Source organism: Cherax quadricarinatus, chromosome 52 (genome assembly GCF_038502225.1).
Source record: "Cherax quadricarinatus isolate ZL_2023a chromosome 52, ASM3850222v1, whole genome shotgun sequence".
Taxonomy (NCBI): domain Eukaryota; kingdom Metazoa; phylum Arthropoda; class Malacostraca; order Decapoda; family Parastacidae; genus Cherax; species Cherax quadricarinatus.
The window spans coordinates 18913691-18938753 of record NC_091343.1 but is presented as its reverse complement, the minus strand read 5'-3'; the positions used below and the strand labels follow the sequence as shown (position 1 = coordinate 18938753).

Below are 25063 nucleotides of genomic sequence, written 5' to 3'. Positions count from 1 at the left end.
TTTTCTGAAGAAAGAGCTCAGATAAAGTCGAAATCCAGGGATCCTTTAAAAGTGCGGACAAGACTCGTGTGTACAAAAGAGGCGGTAGAGCACTCGCTAGGAACTCCACACCAGCAACACTGACATCATACATCATCACGATCGAAGAGTGGAACAATCTGCCAAGTTAGGTTATTGAAGCTAGCACATTAGGTGGCCTTAAAAATGTACCATCACAAGTACCATACAACAGTACCATCACTTCAGCGACACGTACATAAGGGAGCCTGAGCGAGATGAGACGCCAGATTACAGTCTTCATGGACAAGCATGACCTACACAACCAAACCATCGTGGATTTAAGAGTGGGAAGGTTAGGTTAGATAAGGTTCGTCAGGAAACAGGACAAGTGTTCCCTGACGAGGGACTTTGATGATGGCCCGCCGTTGAAGTTTTTGGGTGGGAAGATCATGCTTGTCATAGCTGCTGAACCACAGGATTACCGAGGATTTGGAGGAAAATGAAAATGCGTGTGTAGTTTACACGGACTTTGCGAAAGAGATTTGACAGTGCGATCGTATTAACATATTGTGGGTAATTATACCAATATTAAGTAAAAGGACACAAGCGCAGCTAATGTGACATTTTATTGTGGCAACGTTTCGCTCTCCATGAGCTTAAATGCGATCGTGGAGTGACAGAACACAGAATGAGTTGCCATAGCGGTAAAGGTAGGCAAATCGTTGCTCAGTTTTCTGATGTATGAAGCAAAGAGTAGTAGCAAAAAGAGCAGAATTTAACCTTAGCGGAGTGGAAAAGCTTAGTGCTACAAGGCACGGTCCTGGCACTTGTACTGTTTCTCATCCTTATAGCAGACACAAGTGAATATGTACTCTCTGGGGCGGAGCAGAGAACGATACTTGATAATATATACATGGAAGATGCTTGAGGCTCTAGTCCCAAGCCGATACATCACCATAACAGCATACTAGAGCGAGATATATGTAAGGAAATGCAACATAAACAGTGAAAAACAGGGGAGCCGTGGGCACAATACGAGAACACTGTATTAACGTCCGTGGGCATAAAATATTGAGAATAATCTCAGAGGATATCAGAGACACTGCAGGTAGACACAAGCAGGCTTGGAAGGACACAAGCAGGCAGGAAGGTAGAGAAGCAGGTTGGCAGACAAGAAGGCAGACGAGGAGGCAGGCGGACAGGAAGGCAGGAAGGTGGAATTAATAACCCTTGCCACGCTGGGAATATGAGATAAATCAGTTTTCCTGCTAACGACCCAACACAGCAGCTGAACCCCCCCTTACCTCTCTCCTTACCTCCCCCTTACCTTCCCCCTTACCTTCCCCCTTACCTCCCCCTTACCTCTCTCCATACCTCCCCCCTTACCTTCCCCCTTACCTTCCCCCTTACCTCCCCCGTACCTCCCTCCTTACCTCCCTCCTTACATCCCTCCTTACCTCCCTTCTTACCTCCCTCCTTACCTCCCTCCTTACCTCCCCCTTACCTCCCTCCTTACCACCCTCCTTACCTCCCTCCTTACCTCCCTCCTTACCTCCCCCCTTATCTTCTTCCTTAACTCCCTTGCTCTTTACCTCCTTCCTTACCTTCCTCCCTCATTATCTTTCTTCTTACATCCTTCCCTCTCTTTCTCCCCCCTACCTCCTCCTCTCACATCCTCCCTCCCTCTCCCTTCCTCCGACCTTTCTTGAACTCTCCCAACAGTTCAGTTTAAAGAAAGTGATATCGATATACTTTATCCTAAAATTTAATACGGTTTATCGAGTATATATATATATATATATATATATATATATATATATATATATATATATATATATATATATATATATATATATATATATATATATCTCAGGAGATTTCTTATGGGCAGCAAAGCATATAAGTACCAAGAGTCTGATTGGTCAGATGAAATAGCCACTATTTGCGACCGGAGGATTGATCCTTCATTGAATGACCCACAAGGGTTTAGCTGTTTCTAAAGACGGGACACTGGAGGTACAGCTCTTGTGACTACAGACTCGGATGTGGGTGGAGGTGTGTGTGTGTGTGTGTGTGTGTGTGTGTGTGTGTGTGTGTGTGTGTGTAGAGGTGTGTGCGTGTAGATATGTGTGTGTGTGTAGGTACTCATCTAATTCACCTAATTGTGGTTTCAGGTGTCGAGACTCAGCTCCTGGCCCCGCCTCTTCACTGATCCCTACTAGGTCATCTCTCTCTCTCTCTGCTCCCTGAGCAATGTCATACCTCGTCTTACAGCTATGTATGGTTCCTACCTCCACTACATCACTTGCTAGACTATTCCACTTCCTGACAACTCTATGACTGAAGAAATACTTCTTAACATCCCTGTGACTCGTCTGATTCTTCTGCTTCCAATTGTGACCCCTTGTTTCTGTGTCCCATCTCTGGAACATCCTGTCTCTGTCCACCTTATCTATTCTACGCAGTATTTTGTATGTCGTTATCATGTCTCCCCTGGCCCTCCTGTCCTCCAGTGTCGTCAGGCCGATTTCCCTCAACCTTTCTTCGTAGGATATTCCCATGAGTTCCGGAACTAGCCTTGTGTATGGGTGAAGGTATGTGTGTGTAGGTGTGTGGGTGGAGGTGTGGGAGTGGTCACTCCTCCCTCTTCCCTCGCAAAAGACCCCTCCTTCCCACCCACCCTCTTCTTCCATAGATCTGCAAGATGTCTGGAAATCACCTAATCTTAGAGGACCTGGCTGCCGGCCAGCTTAAACTGGCTGCCGGCCAGCCTAGCCTAACCTCACTTCATCTCACGTCACCAACCTAACCTCTCGACACCTAACCTAACCTCATCTCGTCAAACCTCACCTATTTTCGGACACTAGTGTTTAAATCCTTTGCCTACTTAAATGCCCTTGGCAGTAGAGGTGTTAAGAAATGCTTGCCAGTAGAGTTGTGTCTGTGAGGTGGTCTGGGACCGGGCTGCGGGGGCGGCGGCGGTGGCCACCGGAAGCGTCTCCAGCTGAGAGACCGGAAATGCCGAACTCGCACCGGTGGTTCCGATGCTGAGGATCTTGAAAAATTGCCCAGCTGAGTACTTTATTAACTTAGAAATTTTGTACCGTACTCTTGGTCACTGTTGTTACTCGTGCAGGATAACAATGAGCTAGGATAACAGTGAGTTGGGATAACTTGGATTTAGCATAAGATGGAGTTAGGATAATACATAAAAAATGTTATCATGACTCGCTCTGTTTCATGTGTAGTTCCCTCCCTCCTTCCCTCCCTCCTTCCCTCCCTCCTTCCCTCCCTCCTTCCCTCCCTCCTTCCCTCCCTCCGGCCGTCCGTCCGTCCCTCCCTCCCTCCCTCCCTCCCTCCTTCCCTTCGTGTGTCCCTCTGTATTCTTCCCTTCTCCCAGTTTTCTTCCCTCCGTCTTTTCTTCTCTCCCTATTTCCGTTGACTCTTTCCTCCCCGTTTCTTCTCTCCCTGTGTTACTCCCTCTCTTACTCTCCCTGTATTGCTCCCTGCCTCCCTATGTTGCTTCGTGCCTCCTCTCCCTGTTTTGCTCCCTGTCTTCTGCTCTCCCTGTGTGTCTCCCCGCCTTCTGTTCTCTGTGTGTCTCCCAGCCTTCTGCTCTCCCTGTGTGTCTCCCAGCCTTCTGTTCTCTGTGTGTCTCCCAGCCTTCTGCTCTCCCTGTGTGTCTCCCTGCCTGCTCTCCCTGTGATGCTCCCTGCCCTGACAGTGTGTCTTCCTGCCTGCTCTCCCTGTGATGCTCCCTGCCCTGACAGTGTGTCTCCCTGCCTGCTCTTGATGTCCCTGCCTGACAGTGTGTCTTCCTGCCTGCTCTCTCTGTACTCCCTGCCCTGACGTGTGTCTTCTTGCCTGTCTCCCTGAGCTCCCTGCCCGACAGTGTGTCTTCCTGCCTGCTCTCCCTGTGATGCTCCCTGCCCTGACAGTGTGTCTCCCTGCCTGCTCTCCCTGTGATGCTCCCTGCCCTGACAGTGTGTCTTCCTGCCTGCTCTGCTCTCCCTGTGATGCTCCCTGCCCTGACAGTGTGTCTTCTTGCCTGCTCTGCTCTCCCTGTGATGCTCCCTGCCCTGACAGTGTGTCTTCCTGCCTGCTCTCCCTGTGATGCTCCCTGCCCTGACAGTGTTCTTGCCTGCTCTGTGATGCTCCCTCCCTGACAGTGTGTCTTCCTCCTGCTCTGTCTCCCTGTGATGCTCCCTGCCCTGACAGTGTGTCTTCTTGCCTGCTCTCCCTGTGATGCTCCTGCCCTGACAGTGTGTCCTCCCTCCTGCTCTGTGATGTCCCTGCCTGACAGTGTGTCTTCTTGCCTGCTCTCCCTGTGATGCTCCCTGCCCTGACAGTGTGTCTCCCTGCCTGCTCTCCCTGTGATGCTCCCTGCCCTGACAGTGTGTCTCCCTGCTCCCTGCCCTGACAGTGTGTCTCCCTGCCTGCTCTCCCTGTGATGCTCCCTGCCCTGACAGTGTGTCTCCCTGCCTGCTCTCCCTGTGATGCTCCCTGCCCTGACAGTGTGTCTCCCTGCCTGCTCTCCCTGTGATGCTCCCTGCCCTGACAGTGACAGTCCTGGGCCACTACACGTCCTGCTGACACCATCATTGTAACCAGACACTCACTCTTCTATTTTAAGCAATACACAACACCGTGCAAAAATCAATGTGAGATATTTTTAAATACCACTTTAATGTTGCGGGTGGAAGAGGATTGAGGGAGGGAAGAAGGGTAGAGAGAGAGAGAGAGAGAGAGAGAGAGAGAGAGAGAGAGAGAGAGAGAGAGAGATAGAGAGAGAGAGAGAGAGAGAGAGAGAGAGATAGAGAATTACCCAACAAACAACAGGAATGTTATAACAACTATTTTTGTTCTAGTGACGGTCCCCTTTTTAGGCACGTCATCTTATACCACCCACGCCCACAGCCGCCCACGCCCACAGCCGCCCACGCCCACAGCCGCCCACGCCCGGCATTACCAGCTAGCTGATCGCGGTGAAAAATAGTTTCCAATATTCAGGTCTCGGAGGAAACACTGGCGAGTTTTGCTGGTGTTATCCTGGTTCCAATCCTTCTTTTGTGAGAGTTCTCTCTCTCTCTCTCTCTCTCTCTCTCTCTCTCTCTCTCTCTCTCTCTCTCTCTCTCTCTCTCTCTCTCTCTCTCTCTCTCTCTCTCTCTCTCTCTCTCTTTCTCTTTCTCTCAATGTAATATTACGACCGTGTTAGATCTTGTTTACAGTTGTGATAGTCGCATGGTTTTCCTCTTCCTCTCTCTTTTCTTCTTCTGCCTCTTCCTCTCTCTTTTCTTCTTCTGCCTCTTCCTCTATCACTTTGCTAGACGTTCTTTTTTTTTAGTTTTGTCTTCCTCTGACTCTTCTCCATAACATCCTTCTTTTTCTCTTCTACCTCTTGTTCATTGTTATCTCCTTCCATTGGTTGACTGACCTCTTTTTCCTCTTCATCCTCTTTCTCTTCCCTCTTCTCCCTCTCCTCCTCTCTCTCATTCTCATTCTTTTCTTTCTACTCCCTCTCCTCCTCCTCCTCCTCCTCCTCCTCCTCCTCCTCCTCCTCCTTCCCTCTTCTCCCCTACTCTTCCTCTTCCTCCTCCCCCTCCCCCTCACTCACTGTCCCTCTTCCCCTCACTGTCCCTCTCCCCTCACTGTCCCTCTCCCCCTCACTCCCCATCCCCTTCATTCTCCCCCTCACTCTCCCCCTCACTCCTCCTCCTCCCCCTCACTCTCCTCCTCCCCCTCACTCTCCTCCTACCCCTCACTCTCTCCCTCACTCTCCCCCTCCCCTCACCCTCCCCCACACTCTCCCCCTCCCCTCACACTCCCCCTCCCTGCTACGTTCTGACACAGAAAACTTAAGATTATTCAGTGTTAAAACACGTCGTTCTTGTCTTGGCAGATTTTCGCTTACTTTGAGCATTCACTCTCCTCTCCACCTCTTCCTCTTCCTTCCCTTCCGGCCTCCTGGCTGTTCTCCTGGTCAGGCAGGCTGTTAGTGTTGGCTGCATAGCTCGCCTGACTAGGTTAGGTTTGTCAGGGAAACAGGACAAGTGTTTCCTGACGCGGGTCTTAGTCATATGATGACCCACAGCTGGAGCTTTTGGTCATCTGACCGAGGCCTTCTGCTGGCTTAGGAACTGTTGTCTTGGGTATTTGTACCTGAGGGTTACCTGTCGTTGTATCCGGAGGTCACCTCCCGCGCTGCCCGGTCCCAGACCAGGTCTCCTGGTTGCTGTCATGGTCGATCAAGCTATTGGTGCTCGCCGTTCGCAGCCCAATGTATGCACCACAGCCCGGCTCATCAGGAACTGTTTTGAGGAATTTATCGAGTTCCCTCTTGAAGACAACAAGGGGCTTGTTGCTTATCTCCCGCATGCATGAAGGGTGGGCGTTGAAGAGCCGTGGTTCCCTTACACTTAATGTGCAGATATAGTGATTTCACTGTCCCGATTTAGTTTCAATCCCTGCAAAATCTTCAGAGTTGGTTATGTATATAACTAACCTATGTTTTAATGAGTATAATTCAAGGGACTTTAACAGTTCCAAGGGTTTAGACGTTTTACTGGATTTATGCGGGCAGTGAATGTCCTGTGTTTTATAGGTCAGTAGTTGGTCCTGCCTTGAAGAAGGCAGCTAGTACACAGCAATATTCCAGTCCAGAGTGAACCAGTGACCTGAAGACCAACAGTGACTTGGCATCATCTCTTGTTTTGAAGGTTCTTCTTATCCTAACTATCATGGTTGTGTTGCTACGGATAATTCACTAGTTCCAGCAGTTTGACTGATAAACCAGTTGGTAGGCGAAACATCTCTCAGTTAAGATAACCAGATGTTTCACATTTGGGTAAATTTATAAACATTGTAAATTTACACACAAAATAAATTAATGTGAATAGAATAAGTGAGTGAAGAGTGGATCCCCACTCTCTCTCTCTCTCTCTCTCTCTCTCTCTCTCTCTCTCTCTCTCTCTCTCTCTCTCTCTCTCTGTTTTAACCAACGGTAACTAACATGTCCAACCAGCCGTCCTTCAGAGTACACAGCAAGCACTGTGTCTCTCACCTCCTGGACTCTCACCAGTTTATCCTGAGCACCTTTGTAAATATTTCTTTGCTCACACTCCAACAGTACGTCAGATGCGCTGGCCTGACACGCTCACACAACCCTGCTGGATGCTCAAGCCCTCAGCATTGAAAACCACCTGTACCCCCTTCTTCAAACACTCACTCTCTCTCAATAAATAAATAAATAAATATATATATATATATATATATATATATATATATATATATATATATATATATATATATAATGTCGTGCCGAATATGTAAAACTGGTCAATTAGCAAGAACTCATTTAAAATTAAGTCCTTTCTAAAATTTTCTCTTATACGTTTAAAGATATATTTTTTCATTAATGTTAATGTAAATTTTTTTAATTTTGCACCAAAAGAATCTTAGAAAACTTACCTAACCTTATTATAAAAAGAACAATTTATTTTAGCCTAACCCAACTAAATATATTTTAGATTTGTTTACAATAATTTAATACTAAACAAACACAGTGAAATATATTTTTTTCGTTAGGTTCAGAATGATTTTGGCGAAATTATTGCATACACAAATTTTCACTTGTCCTATATGGCAAGATGAGCGTTGCTATTTAAGCCAAGATCGCAAGTTCTGCCTATTCGGCACGACATCTATATATATATATATATATATATATATATATATATATATATATATATATATATATATATATTATATATATATATATATATTGTGTGTGTGTGTCGTGCTGAATAGGTAAAACTTGCGATTTTGGCTTAAATAGCAACACTCAACTTGCCGAATAAGGCAAGCGAGAATTTGTATATGTAATAATTTCACGAAAATCATTCTGATCCTAACGAAAAAAAATATTTCATTGTGTTTGTTTATTATTAAATTATTGTAAGCTTATCTAAAATATATTTAGTTGGATTAGGCTAAATTAAATTGTTTGTTATAATAAGGTTAGGTAAGTTTTCTAAGGTTCTTTTGGTACAAAATTGTTAATTTTTACATTAACGTAATTAAAAATTATATCTTTAAACGTATAAGAGAAAATTTTAGAAAGGACTTAATATTAAATGAGTTCTTGCTAATTGACCAGTTTTACATATTCTGCGACACACACACACACACACACACACACACACACACACACACACACACACACACACACACACACACACACACACACACACACACACACACACACACACACACACACATAAGGAATCATTCAGGACCCTGTACACCGTGTACGTTAGGCCCATATTGGAGTATGCGGCACCAGTTTGGAACCCACACCTAGCCAAGCACGTGAAGAAACTAGAGAAAGTGCAAAGGTTTGCAACAAGACTAGTCCCAGAGCTAAGAGGTATGTCCTACGAGGAGAGGTTAAGGGAAATCAACCTGACGACACTGGAGGACAGGAGAGATAGGGGGGACATGATAACGACATACAAAATACTGAGAGGAATTGACAAGGTGGACAAAGACAGGATGTTCCAGAGATTGGACACAGTAACAAGGGGACACAGTTGGAAGCTGAAGACACAGATGAATCACAGGGATGTTAGGAAGTATTTCTTCAGCCACAGAGTAGTCAGTAAGTGGAATAGTTTGGGAAGCGATGTAGTGGAGGCAGGATCCATACATAGCTTTAAGCAGAGGTATGATAAAGCTCACGGCTCAGGGAGAGTGACCTAGTAGCGATCAGTGAAGAGGCGGGGCCAGGAGCTCGGACTCGACCCCAGCAACCTCAACTAGGTGAGTACAACTAGGTGAGTATACACACACACACACACACACACACACACACACACACACACACACACACACACACACACACACACACACACACTATAAAGGAAGGAAGGAATATAGGGGCTTGTTTATGTATGTGACGTCACATCATGGATTTCCTTCGTGGTGACTCACCCGCCTGACGTCAGAACACCAGTATTCCTGACGTCATAATTGCGTCACTGGACCTCTGGCGGACGAAACCAAAAACTTAGCTCTTAAAATTGCTGTAGTGGATAAGATGGTATTTAGATGGTGGATAGATGGGTTTTTTGTTTTATCTATTTGAGGTTTTCATCAGCAAAGAGTCGCTTGGTACGTCAAAGAAGAATAGAAAATACTGACGACCTTAGATGATCGGTTTATTAGGTTTAAAGCCTATCTACTAGACGAGGGCCATTGAGGCTGTATGTCAGCTGTGCGCAAGCAGCTGTAATACCTGAAATAATGATCACAGTAAACTCTGACTGTTTGTACACTGAGAGATGCATCTGTCAGTGTATATAACATACACCCCAGTGTTTGTACACTGAGAGATGCATCTGTCAGTGTATATAACATACACCCCAGTGTTTGTACACTGAGAGATGCATCTGTCAGTGTATATAACATACACCTCAGTGTTTGTACACTGAGAGATGCATCTGTCAGTGTATATAACATACACCCCAGTGTTTGTACACTGAGAGATGCATCTGTCAGTGTATATAACATACACCTCAGTGTTTGTACACTGAGAGATGCATCTGTCAGTGTATATAACATACACCCCAGTGTTTGTACACTGAGAGATGCATCTGTCAGTGTATATAACATACACCCCAGTGTTTGTACACTGAGAGATGCATCTGTCAGTGTATATAACATACACCTCAGTGTTTGTACACTGAGAGATGCATCTGTCAGTGTATATAACATACACCTCAGTGTTTGTACACTGAGAGATGCATCTGTCAGTGTAAGACACTCAGTGTGTGTTTGTACACTGAGCCTCATGATACATACCTGTTGGTTGGCTGTTATGTATTCTGAGGGTGGTCACCGCCACCCCTCCTACTGTCCTGTCCCATGCTAGGCCACCTGGTTAATGTCCTGGTCAATCAGACTGTTGGTTTTAGCCTCACGAAACGCATTGTGGGCGCCCACAGCCTGGCTGATCACGCAGTGACCGGAAAATATTGATTATGTGAAGATGATAATGGTACACAATACCGAGAGTTTGATAAAACACAAGTGCAACTGTTAGGTATCTTCATTCCAAAACGTTTCGCTTATACAGTAGACTTCTTGTGTCGAATATTCTACTGAAGAAGCCTGCTGTGTAGGCGAAACGTTTCGGAATAAAGTTACTTAGCCGTTGCACTTGTGTCTTACTTATCAAAATCTTGATAAGTTCATTCTTGAAGGCAGGTAGAGATATGTTTTGTAAGCCCACTTATGCATGAAGGAAGGTTGTTGAAGAGTCTTGGGTACCTTACACTTGTTGGGTTATTTCTTAGTGTACTCGCTGCACCCAGACTTCTTCCCTTAGCCGAGCTTCTTTCGTTGGTAGTAATTTCGGTGTGCATTTTTGGGATCCAGCCCTCCAGAATTTTCCAGATGTAAATTATGATGCATCTTTATCGCTTTCATTTCAAGAAGTACAATTTAAGGGGCTTCAGGAGTCTCCTGTAATTCATTGCTAGAGAGACCATCAGATGTGAGGGGTCTTACCCGCGCCTCCATTCCCCCCTGGGTTAAATCCTTGTCCTTCCATTGTGAGATCCAAAGGCACTCCCACTGAGCTACGAACCACCGTGTTTTTTTTTTTTTAATTACGTTCATTGTTAAATTACATGTGTTTACAAGGCAAAATAACCCTAATATCTCCCGACAGTAAAGCTTGAAATTTGATCCGAAATGTTTTGGAACTAAGATAATCCGATCCCTCTCAATTATGCACCGTCCTGAGATCATTATTAAAATTTTTGTAGTTAAGGTGAAGAAAATAATTATTTACGATTATATATGATTTTTGCATCGTTATTATTCGTGATTTTTTTTTATTCTCTGGGACAGATTTTCAGAATGACAGTGGAAATAGATCAGTGAGAAGGACGATGTGTTGACCTGGAGGAACGTGGAAGAACGTTGTTGTCATTGGTAGAATGACTGTCAATAATAGTTGCAGCTATAGTAGACAGTTAACACAGCGAGAGGAAAGATGAGTTCCGTTGGCAGCGGCTGTGGATGCTGTGAGAGGCGCCGGTAAGATCCTCGGATGCTGTGAGAGGTGCCGGTAAGGTCTGCGGATGCTGTGAGAGGTGCCAGTAAGGTCTGCGGATGCTGTGAGAGGTGCCGGTAAGGTCTGCGGATGCTGTGGGAGGTGCCAGTAAGGTCTGCGGATGCTGTGAGAGGTGCCGTTAAGGTCTGCGGATGCTGTGGGAGGTGCCGTTAAGGTCTGCGGATGCTGTGGGAGGTGTCAGTAAGCTCTGTGGATGCTGTGGAAGGTGTCAGTAAGGTTTGCGGATGCTGTGGAAGGTGTCAGTAAGATCTGTGGATGCTGTGAGAGTGCTCATAAGCTCTGAAGTTGCTGTAATTATTGTGAAAACGTAGGAAAGACCATTAATACGCAGTGATAGTTACTTACTAAAGTGGAAACTGAAGAAAATGGAATGTTGACAGTAAGTTGAAGTACGAGATGGTGGTCATCTGGGCTGCCTTAACACTCACTGCTAGTGTTATATTCAGAGTCGTGCGTTAAACCCGTCAGAATCCCAGGTTGACAGTTTTAAGGTGAAAGTGGAATGTTGACGGTGGTAGAGGAGTTGGTGGGGAGGTAGCTGCATCGAAGCTGCAATTCACCACTACTACACCACCACTACACCACCACTACACCACCACTACACCAACATCACCACTACCACAACACCAAAGCCACCACTACACCAACACTACCACCAACAGTGTCATCAGGACTGCCACCAGCACTACCACCACCAGTATAACGCCACTACACCAACATCACCACTACCACAACACCAAAACCACCACCATTACACCTACACCACCACTACACCAACACCATTATCGCCAGTTCATCTACACCACCACACACTACAATAATACCATCATAACACCACTACAAAAACACAACGTAAACATTAACACCACTGTAACACCACAACACAACAATCCTACAACACAACACCATAAAATAACACCACCATCACCACAACACAATAACACAACACCCCAACACTATAACAGTACCACAGCACAGTAACACAACACGATAACATCACCATACCACCATCACAACACAATAACGCCATCACCACAACAAAGTAAAACTACCATAACACCACCACACCTCCATAACACCACCTTAACACCATGATTGACTGGGTGAGCATCGTCCGTCACTCGCGCCGGAGATTCAGTAACTACATGTATGCTGGACCGTCCCGCGTGCGGCGGCGGAGGAAGAAACCTATCATGCCTGCCGCAGCCGCAGCCGCCTCCTCCGCTCTCTCCGCAGCCACAGAGGAGAAGGAAGACAAGAAGGAAGAGGAGGAGGAGCAGGAGGAGGACGGGGTAGGGATCAGGTGGAGCGCCCTGGTGGGCAGACTTCATCCTTGTGATCTCTGTGGATGCCTCAGTAAAAAACACGTGAGTATTGTTTTGCTCTTTACAAACACCTGAGTGTTCCACTTCGTGTTTGTGTCATATGTTGCCGGTGTTTACAAACACCTGAGTGTTCCACTTAATTCATGACATTGTGCCCAGTTCATCCTCTCAATAGATAATATTTGTTCCCGTGTTGGTTATTTATGAAAAGAGATTTATATATATATATATATATATATATATATATATATATATATATATATATATATATATATATATATATATATGTATACATATATATATATATATATATATATATATATATATGTATATTTTATATATATATATATATATATATATATATATATATATATATATATATATATATATATATATATATATATATATATATATATATATATATATATATAATTAAAGGTAAGACAGAATGTAGGATTGCGGACGAGCAAGGAGGTTTCAGAGTGGGTAGGGGATGTGTAGATCAAGTGTTTACATTGAAGCATATATGTGAACAGTATTTAGATAAAGGTAGGGAAGTTTTTATTGCATTTGTGGGTTTAGAAAAGGCATATGATAGAGTGGATAGAGGAGCAATGTGGCAGATGTTGCAAGTATATGGAATAGGTGGTAAGTTATTAAATGCTGTAAAGAGTTTTTATGAGGATAGTGAGGCTTAGGTTAGGGTGTGAAGAGAGGGGGACTACGTCCCGGTAAAAGTAGATCTTAGACAGGGATGTGTAATGTCACCATGGTTGTTTAATATATTTATAGATGGGGTTGTAAAGGAAGTAAATGCTACGGTGTTCTGGAGACGGGTGGGATTAAATTATGGGGAATTAAATACAAAATGGGAAGTGATAGTTACTTTTTGCTGATGATACTGTGCTTATAGGAGATTCTAAAGAAAAATTGCAAAGGTTAGTGGATGAGTTTGGGAGTGTGTGTAAAGGTAGAAAGTTGAAATTGAACAAACAAAAGAGTAAGGTGATGAGGGTATCAAATGATTTAGATAAAGAAAAATTGGATATCAAATTGGGGAGGAGGAGTATGGAAGAAGTGAATGTTTTCAGATACTTGGGAGTTGACGTGTAGGCGGATGGATTTATGAAGGATGAGGTTAATCATAGAATTGATGAAGGAAAAAATGTGAGTGGTGCATTGAGGTATATGTGGAGTCGAAAAACGTTATCTATGGAGGCAAAGAAGGGAATGTATGAAAGTATAGTAGTACCAACACTCTTATATGGATGTGAAGCTTGGGTGGTAAATGCAGCAGCGAGGAGACGGTTGGAGGCAGTGGAGATGTCCTGTCTAAGGGCAATGTGTGGTGTAAATATTATGCAGGAAATTCGAAGTGTGGAAATTAGGAGAAGGTGTGGAGTTAATAAAAGTATTAGTCAGAGGGCAGAAGAGGGGTTGTTGAGGTGGTTTAGTCATTTAGAGAGAATGGATCAAAGTAGAATGACATGGAGTAGAATGACATATATACAGATATATATACATACATTATATATATATATATATATAATAAATATATATATATATATATTATATATATATATATAATGTCGTGCCGAATAGGCAGAACTTGCGATCTTGGCTTAAATAGCAACGCTCATCTTGCCATATAGGACAAGTGAAAATTTGTGTATGCAATAATTTCGCAAAAATCATTCTGAACCTAACGAAAAAATATATTTAATTGTGTTTGTTGAGTATTAAATTATTGTAAACGTATTTAAAATATATTTAGTAGGATAAGGCTAAAATAAATTGTTCTTGTTATAATAAGGTTAGGTAAGTTTTCTAAGATTCTTTTGGTGCAAAATTAAAATTTTTTACATTAACATTAATAAGAAAAATATATCTTTAAACGTATAAGAGAAAATTTTAGAAAGGACTTAATTTTAAATGAGTTCTTGCTAACTGACCAGTTTTACATATTCGGCACGACATATATATATATATATATATATATATATATATATATATATATATATATATATATATATATATATATATATATATATATATATATATATATATGCCACCTTTATATCAACAATGTATCTCTTAAATCTTCTGTGCCATATTATGTAATAAAATATATATATATATATATATATATATATATATATATATATATATATATATATATATATATATATATATATATATATAATATATATATACATATATATATATATATATATATATATATATATATATATATATATATATATATATATATATATATATTATATGATGTCGCGCCGAATAGGTAAAACTGGTCAGTTAGCAAGAACTCATTTAAAATTAAGTCCTATCTAAAATTTTCTCTTATGAGTTTAAAGATATATTTTTTTTCATTAATATTATTTATCTCAGAGTGTGATGGATATCTCTATTTCATTCTCTCTTCTGTCTTCTTATGACCGGGTGTTGTAGGTGCATTACGTGTACTAGGTAGGCTAGATGCAGTTCGCTAGTTGAAAAAACCACGAGATGCTTTCTTCGTGAGAGAGAGTTCTATTGTGCCAAGGTTGGAGTTGTTTGCAAGGTAAACTCGAGACTTTTCATTTATAGAATATTCTTATATCTAGATGTTTACATTTTGTTTTCATCCTGGGGTAGATCACACTCACTGTTTGTTGTTTACCAACGAGGATGCCTGGTCTGGGACCAAGCCAAGAGGGCGATGATCCCTAGAACCATATACAGATGGACAGGTGTCCAACATCCCCAGCCAAGGTTCTGTAACTGAAGCTAGCGTCTTAAAATAACAGCTATCTCGCCTAAACAGCAGCAGCAACAACAGCTGTAACAGCAGTAGTAAATATAGCCACACCAGCACCAAGCACAGCAACAGCAGCAACAACCATAGCAACAGCAAGCACAGCAACAACAGAAGTAGCAAGTATAGGAACACCAGCAGCTTTCACAACAGCAGCAGAAGAAGCACAGCAGCAGCAGCAGTAACAGAAGCAGCAAACACAGCAATACCAACAGTAGCAGCAACAATTAAAACAACATCAAATGAGTCCACTTGAAAAAGTAAATATGACCTCTCATCAGAGATAGCAAGCAACCAGCATGAAAGGAACCTTCCCAGCTGGCAAACCCACATCTCACCTCGCGCAATAATACTCTGAGAATTACAGCTAATATCAGTAATTTTCTGTACGGCGTGCTACACTTGCGTCAGAGAAGCTTAATAAAAATATTGCCAAGCTACAGGTGATTTTGGCACATTGATAGTTGAAATACTTGTGAATGGGTGCGCTGTCGCGCTTGAGGTTGTGTTTTAGTGCCAGGGAATTTTGTGTGTGTGTGTGTGTAGGGGGGGGGGTCAAAATCCATGAGGTTATTCAGTCATGAAATCAGTTTCCTGACGGTAAGATGAGGATCCTGGTCCAGGAGACACATCTGGTCCAAGAAGCGTGGTCCAGGAGAGCTGGTCCAGGAAGCCTTGTCCAGGAGAGCTCGTCTAAGAAGCCTGGTCCAGGAGACAGAGCTGGTCTTCAACACACACTCCTATAGGTAAGATCGATCAAGCGAGTACAAACCATCAGGTCCCTCGAATTATGGGAATTAAGATTATTGAGCTGGTTGGAGGTGGCCAATTTGGCGCCCGGCTGACATCTAGGTTACACGTGGCACTTATCAGTGCCTCGTGGCCCCAGTATATTAACACGTGGCACCCACAACTGCCTCAGAACACTAGCATGAGATCTGACCAACACCTGTGGCATCTGTTGCATCTACTCCGGCTGGTTAATTCATTGTTGTCTTGTCTTCACTTTAAACAATGTATATTATTCTCTGGTATGTATATATATATATATATATATATATATATATATATATATATATATATATATATATATATATATATATATATATATATATATATATATATACACAATGTCGTGTCGAATAGCAAGAACTCGTTTTAAATAAAGTCCTTACTAAAACTTCCTCCTAAACGTTTAAAGATATATTTTTCATTTATGTTAATGTAAAAATTAATAACTTTTTACCAAAAGAACCTTAGAAAACTAACCTAATCTTATTATAACAAGCGCAATTTAATTTAGCCTAATCCAACTAAATATTTTAGATAAGTTAACAATAATTTAATAATAAACAAACACAAGGAAATATATTTTTTTCGTTAGGTTCAGAATGATTTTTGCGAAATTATTGCATTCACAAATTTTTGCTTGCGCTATTCGGCAAGAAGAGCGTTGCTATTTAAACTAAAATAGCAACTTTTACCTATGGAAAGAATTTAATGATACATTAGACAAGTAATAAATCTTAATTCTTGGGTAGAGTATTAGGTGGGTTTCACAGAGTCGGGTGTTGTCACGCGTGTGTGAGGTGTAGCTTTGTTGTGGTGGTGAGGTGTAGTCTTGACTCTTTATATGCCTTCCTTTGACGTTTTGTTTTTTGTAGTTCCTTGATAATGTGAGAAGTCACGAAAGCGCCTGGAATTTCACTGTTCTTTCACAGTGGTTGTTTTCCATATTCTGATATCACCTGTTTACTGTAATCTTATTGCATATATATACACGTGTATATATATATATATATATATATATATATATATATATATATATATATATATATATATATATATATATATATATATATATATATATATATATATATATATATATATATATATATATATATATATATATATATATATATATATATATATATATATATATATATATATATATAATGTCGTACCAAATATGTAAAACTGGTCAATTAGCAAGAACTCGTTTAAAATTAAGTCCTTTCTAAAATTTTCTCTTATACGTTTAAAGATATATTTTTTTCATTAATGTTAATGTGAAAATTTTTAATTTTGCACCAAAAGAATCTTAGAAAACTTACCTAACCTTATTATAACAAGAACAATTTATTTTAACCTAACCCAACTAAATATATTTTAGATTTGTTTACAGTAATTTAATATTAAACAAACACAGTGAAATATATTTTTTTCGTTAGGTTCAGAATGATTTTGGCGAAATTATTGCATACACAAATTTTCGCTTGTCCTATATGGCAAGATGAGCGTTGCTATTTAAGCCAAGATCGCAAGTTCTGCCTATTCGGCACGACATATATATATATATATATATATATATATATATATATATATATATATATATATATATATATATATATATATATATAGATAGATAGATATTACATAAACATATAGTATATCTGATATATTCTCTTTGTCCTCTCTCACACGCAAACACACACACACCTTCCAGCCATCTTTCTCCATCACTCTCTCCCTCCCTCCTTGTATCCCTCCCTCTCTCCCTCGTATATTAATGTAGTCATGTTTTCTGTTATATTTTTTATCGCATTCTATGGCATCAAAGATGAGTCAGGGCTGCGCATGAGCAGCTCTGGCACTCCCTTGCTGGTGCCAACTGTGCTTTGGCATATGGCACCATTGGTGAGCAATGTAGCTCTCACCTTGACTGTTGATGCGTGTGTGTACGTTCTGCATGTGCGTGTGTGAATGGTCTGCATGTGTGTGTGTACATGAGATCTGTTCACTGAAGTAGTGGAGGCAAGCTGTGTACGCAGATTTAAGAATGGGCTCTGCTGAGAGACGGACCAGGAGCTGAGACTTGACCCCCGAAACTACAAATAGTTCCTACCCGGTGTCTAAATGCTTAGAGTTCCGGGGGTCAATGTCCTCGCGGCCCGGTCTATGAACAGTCTTCCTGGTGGATTAGGGCCTGATCAACCAGGCTGTTATTGCTTGTTATCTGCAGTGCAGCGAACCACAGCCCGGCTGGTTAGGAGCTGACTTTAGGAACCTATCCAGTTCACCCATGAAGACAGCGAGGGGTCTGTTAGTAATCCTTCTTATGTAGGATAGTAGGCTGTTGAACAGTCTTGAGACCCTCACACTTCTGTTTTTTCTCAGTGTACTCACGGCACCCTTGCTGTTCATGGGACTGTGGATCATCATATGACTAAAACCCGCGTCAGGAAACATTTGTCTTGTTTCCTGACAAATCTTACCTAACCTAACCTGTTCATGGGGGAAATGTTGCTCCATCTACAGAGTCTTTTACTTAAGTAGGGAGTGATTTCTGTGTGCAGATTTGGGATCAGTTCCTCTAGGGTTTTCCAGGTATATATTATGATGTATCTTCCTCGCCTACGTTCCAAGGAGTACAGGTCGAGGCACTTTAAACCTTCCCAGAAATTAGGGTGAACTTGGCCGTGCAGTGAAGGTTCAACTCTATGTTCTCAAGATCAACAATTTCTGCTGTCTTTGAACAAAATTTATATAAGTTGGACATGTAATTTTTTACTTTTTCTGTCTGGGGTTTCGTTTTCTTTCTGGGTTTCATTTTCTCTCTGGGTTTCATTTTCTCGCTGGGTTCCGTTTTTTGTCTGGGTTTTATTTTCTGTCTGGGTTTCGTTTTCTATCTGGGTTTCGTTTTATGTCTGGGTTTCATTTTCTGTCTGGGTTTCGTTTTCTGTTTTAGTTCCGTTTTCTATGAGTTAGCTCCATCTTTTAAGGGGGGCTCTTCTTTTCTGTCATAATTTATATTTACAAAAGAAGAAAATATTCCATATTTTTGTCCTGTTTGTAATATTGATTAGCAGGTCACCTGTTGTTGTTTGTCTTTGTCTTGCTTTTGTTTGCCTGATTTTTCCTGGGTTTCTGATCTATTGTTTTCGTTTTCTGTTTTTGGGGACTTTCGTTTCGTTGTTCGTTTTCCTTGTTTCGTTATTCCATTTATTTGTTTCGTTGCTCGCTTTGTTTAATTGTTTTCTGCGTTTCGTTGTTCGTTTTCTTTCGTTCCTTTTTCGTTTCGTTCGTTGTTTTTCCTTTGTTCTCAGGTGTCTTTGTTTTCTCCTTTTTGTTTTTAGGTTTTTCTGCGCTTTTTAGCTTTGCTTTTTCCCGTTGCTTTTGTTTTTAGCTTTATTCTGTTGCTTTTATTTTTATTTTTTTTTTGTTTATTCCGTTGCTTTTGTTTTTAACTTTCTTTGTTTATTCCGTTGCTTTTGTTTTTAACTTTCTTTGTTTATTCCGTTGCTTTTGTTTTTAACTTTGTTTATTCCGTTGCTTTTTAGCTTTCTTTGTTTATTCCGTTGCTTTTGTTTTTAGCTTTGTTTTCTTCGTTGTTTCCGTTCTTAGCTTTGTTATTCCGTTGTTTTTATTTTTGTTCTTAGTTTTGCTTTGTCCGTTATTGTTGTTTTTGTTCTTCGTTGTTCCATTCCGTTCTTGGTTTTCTTTATTCCCTCCTTCTGTTTACTTTGTTTACCGCCTCGTTTTCATTATTCTTTCCTTCGTTTTCTTTCATTTTCTCCCTCGTCTCCCTTTTCGTCCCTCACTCTTCCTCCAGTATCCCTCGTGGCTCGTGTCTACCCACTGGTGAAACTGCGTAATCTTGTTTGCCTTGGCCAGCAGTAACAGCCTGGTTGATCAGGCCCTGATCCACCCTCAGGTCTGGGGTCGGACCGCGGGGGGCGCTGACCCCCTCCGTAGACGTCCTTCGGGTATTCTTCAGCGGCCATTGCAAATTATAATTATTAATTATAATTATTAGTTAATTATTAATTTAATTAGTCAAGATAATATCCTTTAAAAAACATATAAGGTATTTTTTTTAATTATTTTGGCTGGGAAAAGACATGACACGGTTGATGGGAAAGACATGACACGGTTGATGGGAAAGACATGACACGGTTGATGGGAAAGACATGACACGGTTGATGGGAAAGACATGACACGGTTGATGGGAAAGACATGAAACGGTTGATGGGAAAGACATGAAACGGTTGATGGGAAAGACATGACACGGTTGATGGGAAAGACATGAAACGGTTGATGGGAAAGACATGAAACGGTTGATGGGAAAGACATGAAACGGTTGATGGGAAAGACATGACACGGTTGATGGGAAAGACATGAAACGGTTGATGAGAAAGACATGAAACGGTTGATGGGAAAGACATGACACGGTTGATGGGAAAGACATGACACGGTTGATGGGAAAGACATGACACGGTTGATGGGAAAGACATGACACGGTTGATGGGAAAGACATGACACGGTTGATGGGAAAGACATGACACGGTTGATGGGAAAGACATGACACGGTTGATGGGAAAGACATGACACGGTTGATGGGAAAGACATGACACGGTTGATGGGGAAGACATGACACAGTTGATGGGGAAGACATGACACGGTTGATGGGAAAGACATGACACGGTTGATGGGGAAGACATGACACGGTTGATGGGAAAGACATGACACGGTTGATGGGAAAGACATGACACGGTTGATGGGAAAGACATGACACGGTTGATGGGAAAGACATGACACGGTTGATGGGAAAGACATGAAACGGTTGATGGGAAAGACATGAAACGGTTGATGGGAAAGACATGACACGGTTGATGGGGAAGACATGACACGGTTGATGGGAAAGACATGACACGGTTGATGGGGAAGACATGACACAGTTGATGGGGAAGACATGACACGGTTGATGGGAAAGACATGACACGGTTGATGGGAAAGACATGACACGGTTGATGGGAAAGACATGACACGGTTGATGGGAAAGACATGACACGGTTGATGGGAAAGACATGACACGGTTGATGGGAAAGACATGACACTGTTGATGGGGAAGACATGACACGGTTGATGGGAAAGACATGACACGGTTGATGGGAAAGACATGACACGGTTGATGGGGAAGACATGACACGGTTGATGGGGAAGACATGACACGGTTGATGAGAAAGACATGACACGGTTGATGGGAAAGACATGACACGGTTGATGGGAAAGACATGACACGGTTGATGGGGAAGACATGACACGGTTGATGAGAAAGACATGACACGGTTGATGGGAAAGACATGACACGGTTGATGGGAAAGACATGACACGGTTGATGGGAAAGACATGACACGGTTGATGGGGAAGACATGACACGGTTGATGGGAAAGACATGACACGCTTGATGGGAAAGACATGACACGGTTGATGGGGAAGACATGACACGGTTGATGGAAAAGACATGACACGGTTGATGGGAAAGACATGACACGGTTGATGGGAAAGACATGACACGCTTGATGTGAAAGACATGACACGGTTGATGGGGAAGACATGACACGGTTGATGTGAAAGACATGACACGGTTGATGGGGAAGACATGACACGCTTGATGGGGAAGACATGACACGCTTGATGGGAAAGACATGACACGCTTGATGGGAAAGACATGACACGCTTGATGGGGAAGACATGACACGCTTGATGTGAAAGACATGACACGCTTGATGGGAAAGACATGACACGGTTGATGGGAAAGACATGACACGGTTGATGGGAAAGACATGACACGCTTGATGGGAAAGACATGACACGGTTGATGGGAAAGACATGACACGGTTGATGGGAAAGACATGACACAGTTGATGGGAAAGACATAACACGGTTGATGGGAAAGACATGACACAGTTGATGGGAAAGACATAACACGGTTGATGGGAAAGACATGACACGGTTGATGGGAAAGACATGACACGCTTGATGGGGAAGACATGACACGGTTGATGGGGAAGACATGACACGCTTGATGGGGAAGACATGACACGGTTGATGGGGAAGACATGACACGGTTGATGGGGAAGACATGACACGCTTGATGGGGAAGACATGACACGGTTGATGGGAAAGACATGACACGGTTGATGGGGAAGACATGACACGCTTGATGGGGAAGACATGACACGGTTGATGGGGAAGACATGACACGGTTGATGGGGAAGACATGACACGATAAGTTAATAAGAATTTGTTTATTGAAAAATGCCAATAAATTGCAACATTAAATGCATTGTTAGTGACCAGGAGTTTGTGTCCACCTGTGTGGCACACGTGACGTGTCAGTCAGGACACGAGGCGCTGTCTGGCAGAGTGCACGGCGCTGTCTGGCAGAGTGCACGGCGCTGTCTGGCAGAGTGCACGGTACAATGTCTTGTGTGCCGTGAAGAGGTAGTTTTAAGATCACATTTACTGCATGTACACACAGTGTAAGTGATGCTGGGACCCGCCATCATTCATTGCGTCAGATTTCCTCGTGAGAGCGTGCAAATCAGCTAAAGTAGGATAACAGGATTTGGTTTGTAAGAGAGGTGAGGTGGGACAACTCATTGTAAATGAGCTAGGATAGCAGGGCTTAGTCTGTAAATAAGTTGAGGTAGGATAACAACTCTTAGTTTGTAAATGAGCTTAGGTAGGATAACTCTTAGTTTGTAAATGAGCTTAGGTAGGATAACTCTTAGTTTGTAAATGAGCTTAGGTAGGATAACTCTTAGCTTGTAAAATGCTTTGAAGTGAGAGAATATCACATAACTTGTAAGTGAGCTGTGTAAAAATTCTAGCTCTTAGCTGTAAGTGAGCTGAGTAAAGATGTAAGTGAGCTGAGTAAAGATGTTAAGTCTTAGATGTAAGTGAGCTAAGTTAGAACAAACATTTTTTGCTTGTAAAATGAATGCAGAACCTGTGAAAGAAACTTTTGTAAAAGTCAGAAATGAAAGAATTCTTTCATCTTACACACACACACACACACACACACACACACTCTTTGCTCTTGCTCTCTCTCTTTGACCTCTTCCGTCCCTTTTCATCACCTCTTCCTCCCGTTTCTTCCCCATCTCTTCTTCCCCCTGTTTCTTTCCCGTCTCTTCTTCCCTTATTTCTTCTTCCCATCCCCTATTACCTCACTTCTGCTTCTCATCACCTCTTCTTTCATGTCTTCCTGTCACTTCGTCTTCATTTCTTCTATTTCTCATCACCTCTTCCATTTCTTCTCCTTCCCATCACCTCTTCCCACATTTCTAATATTGCATGACTCCTACGGGTTTAGTACTCTTTGCACAAAGGTAGCATCAAGCAACCATCTTTCTCTCCTCTGCCTCTTTTTCTCTCCTACCTCTGTGCTCCTTCCTTAATTCTTACCCTTCGTTTTATTCCACTCTTTCTCTCTCACTGCTCCACCTCCCTCTTCCTTGTAATCTCTCCATCACCTGCTTACTCGTTCCCTTCTCCCTTTGCTCTTTCTTTCTCCGCCTTCCTCTTTAACTCTTCATTATACCCATCATCCCTTATATCTCTTCTCCTTCTCGCATTAATGCCCCTCACTTCTATTAGCTCTGACTAGAAGCTCTTCTCTAAATTGGGACTAATTCTAACCTGCTGCGCCGGTTTAAAGAAATTATTGGACCATAGACAGAATTAGTTTGTATAAAACTAGGTGATGAACGCACGTATTTAGTGAATTCTGAATGATTTTGAAGGAATTTCTAAGGATATGTTCAGTATGATATCTGGAGAGAGAGAGAGAGAGAGAGAGAGAGAGAGAGAGAGAGAGAGAGAGAGAGAGAGAGAAAGAGAGGAAGCAATAGGGGGAAAGGTAAGGAATAATACACAAATAACCCGCACTTAGGAGAGAGAAGTTTACGACGACATTTCGGTCCGACTTGGACCATTTGCAAGTCACACTAACACAAAAGAGTGAGTATATATAGGTGAGGGTGAAAGGGATGGGACCAAGAGAGGAAGAAAAAGAAGCAGTGGTAATACTGGTAGTGGAAGTAGTTGTAGAATTAGTAGTAGAATGTAGGGGGGAGTAATTTTAGTGGCACAGGACAAAGAAAGGGTGTGAAGGGTGAAGGGAGGCAATAGTAGTGGTAGTAGCAATAGTAGTAGTAATGGAGTGGTAGTTGTAGTAGTAGTAATAGAAGAGGTAAGTGGGGTTGAGAGATAAAGTGTGGAGGTGAAGACAGACCAGTTATAACGCCGAAACCATATGCTAACCTTAACAGTTTTGTAATATCTAGAACATCACCTAACATGTACACTCGTCTAGCACCTAGAACATCACCTAACATGTATACTCGTCTAGCACCTAGAACATCACCTAACATGTACACTCGTCTAGCACCTAGAACATCACCTAACATGTACACTCGTCTAGCACCTAGAACATCACCTAACATGTACACTCGTCTAGCACCTAGAACATCACCTAACATGTACACTTGTCTAGCATCTAGAATATCACCTAACATGTATACTCGTCTAGCACCTAGAACATCACCTAGCATGTACACTCGTCTAGCACCTAGAACATCACCTAACATGTACACTCGTCTAGCACCTAGAACATCACCTAACATGTACACTCGTCTAGTACCTAGAACATCACCTAACATGTACACTCGTCTAGCACCTAGAACATCACCTAACATGTATACTCGTCTAGCACCTAGAACATCACCTAACATGTACACTCGTCTAGCACCTAGAATATCACCTAACATGTACACTCGTCTAGTACCTAGAACATCACCTAACATGTACACTCGTCTAGTACCTAGAACATCAAATGTACAGTCTTAACTATCTTCATTCTTAATGTACGTGTGAACATAACACATTGTAACTCCTGCTGTGTTGCAGGATCGTCTGTTGTCTTAAGACAGAGATGCC

The 25063-nt window shown here is 42.1% G+C and overlaps 1 protein-coding gene across 12 annotated transcripts in view; it reads left to right on the top strand.

Moving 5' to 3' along the window:
* Positions 1–25063, top strand: part of dlg1 (discs large 1) — a 1301051-nt gene that overhangs the window by 569162 nt on the left and 706826 nt on the right. For 3 of the 12 annotated variants that reach the window (XM_070096111.1, XM_070096110.1, XM_070096109.1), the window contains exon 1: positions 10923–12504. The exons of the other annotated variants lie outside the window; for them this stretch is intronic. In XM_070096111.1, the coding sequence (XP_069952212.1) occupies positions 12229–12504 (276 nt within the window). In that variant the 5' untranslated portion in view covers positions 10923–12228. Of the gene's footprint in view, positions 1–10922; positions 12505–25063 lie in introns of those variants that run through there. 12 annotated transcript variants of the gene reach the window in all.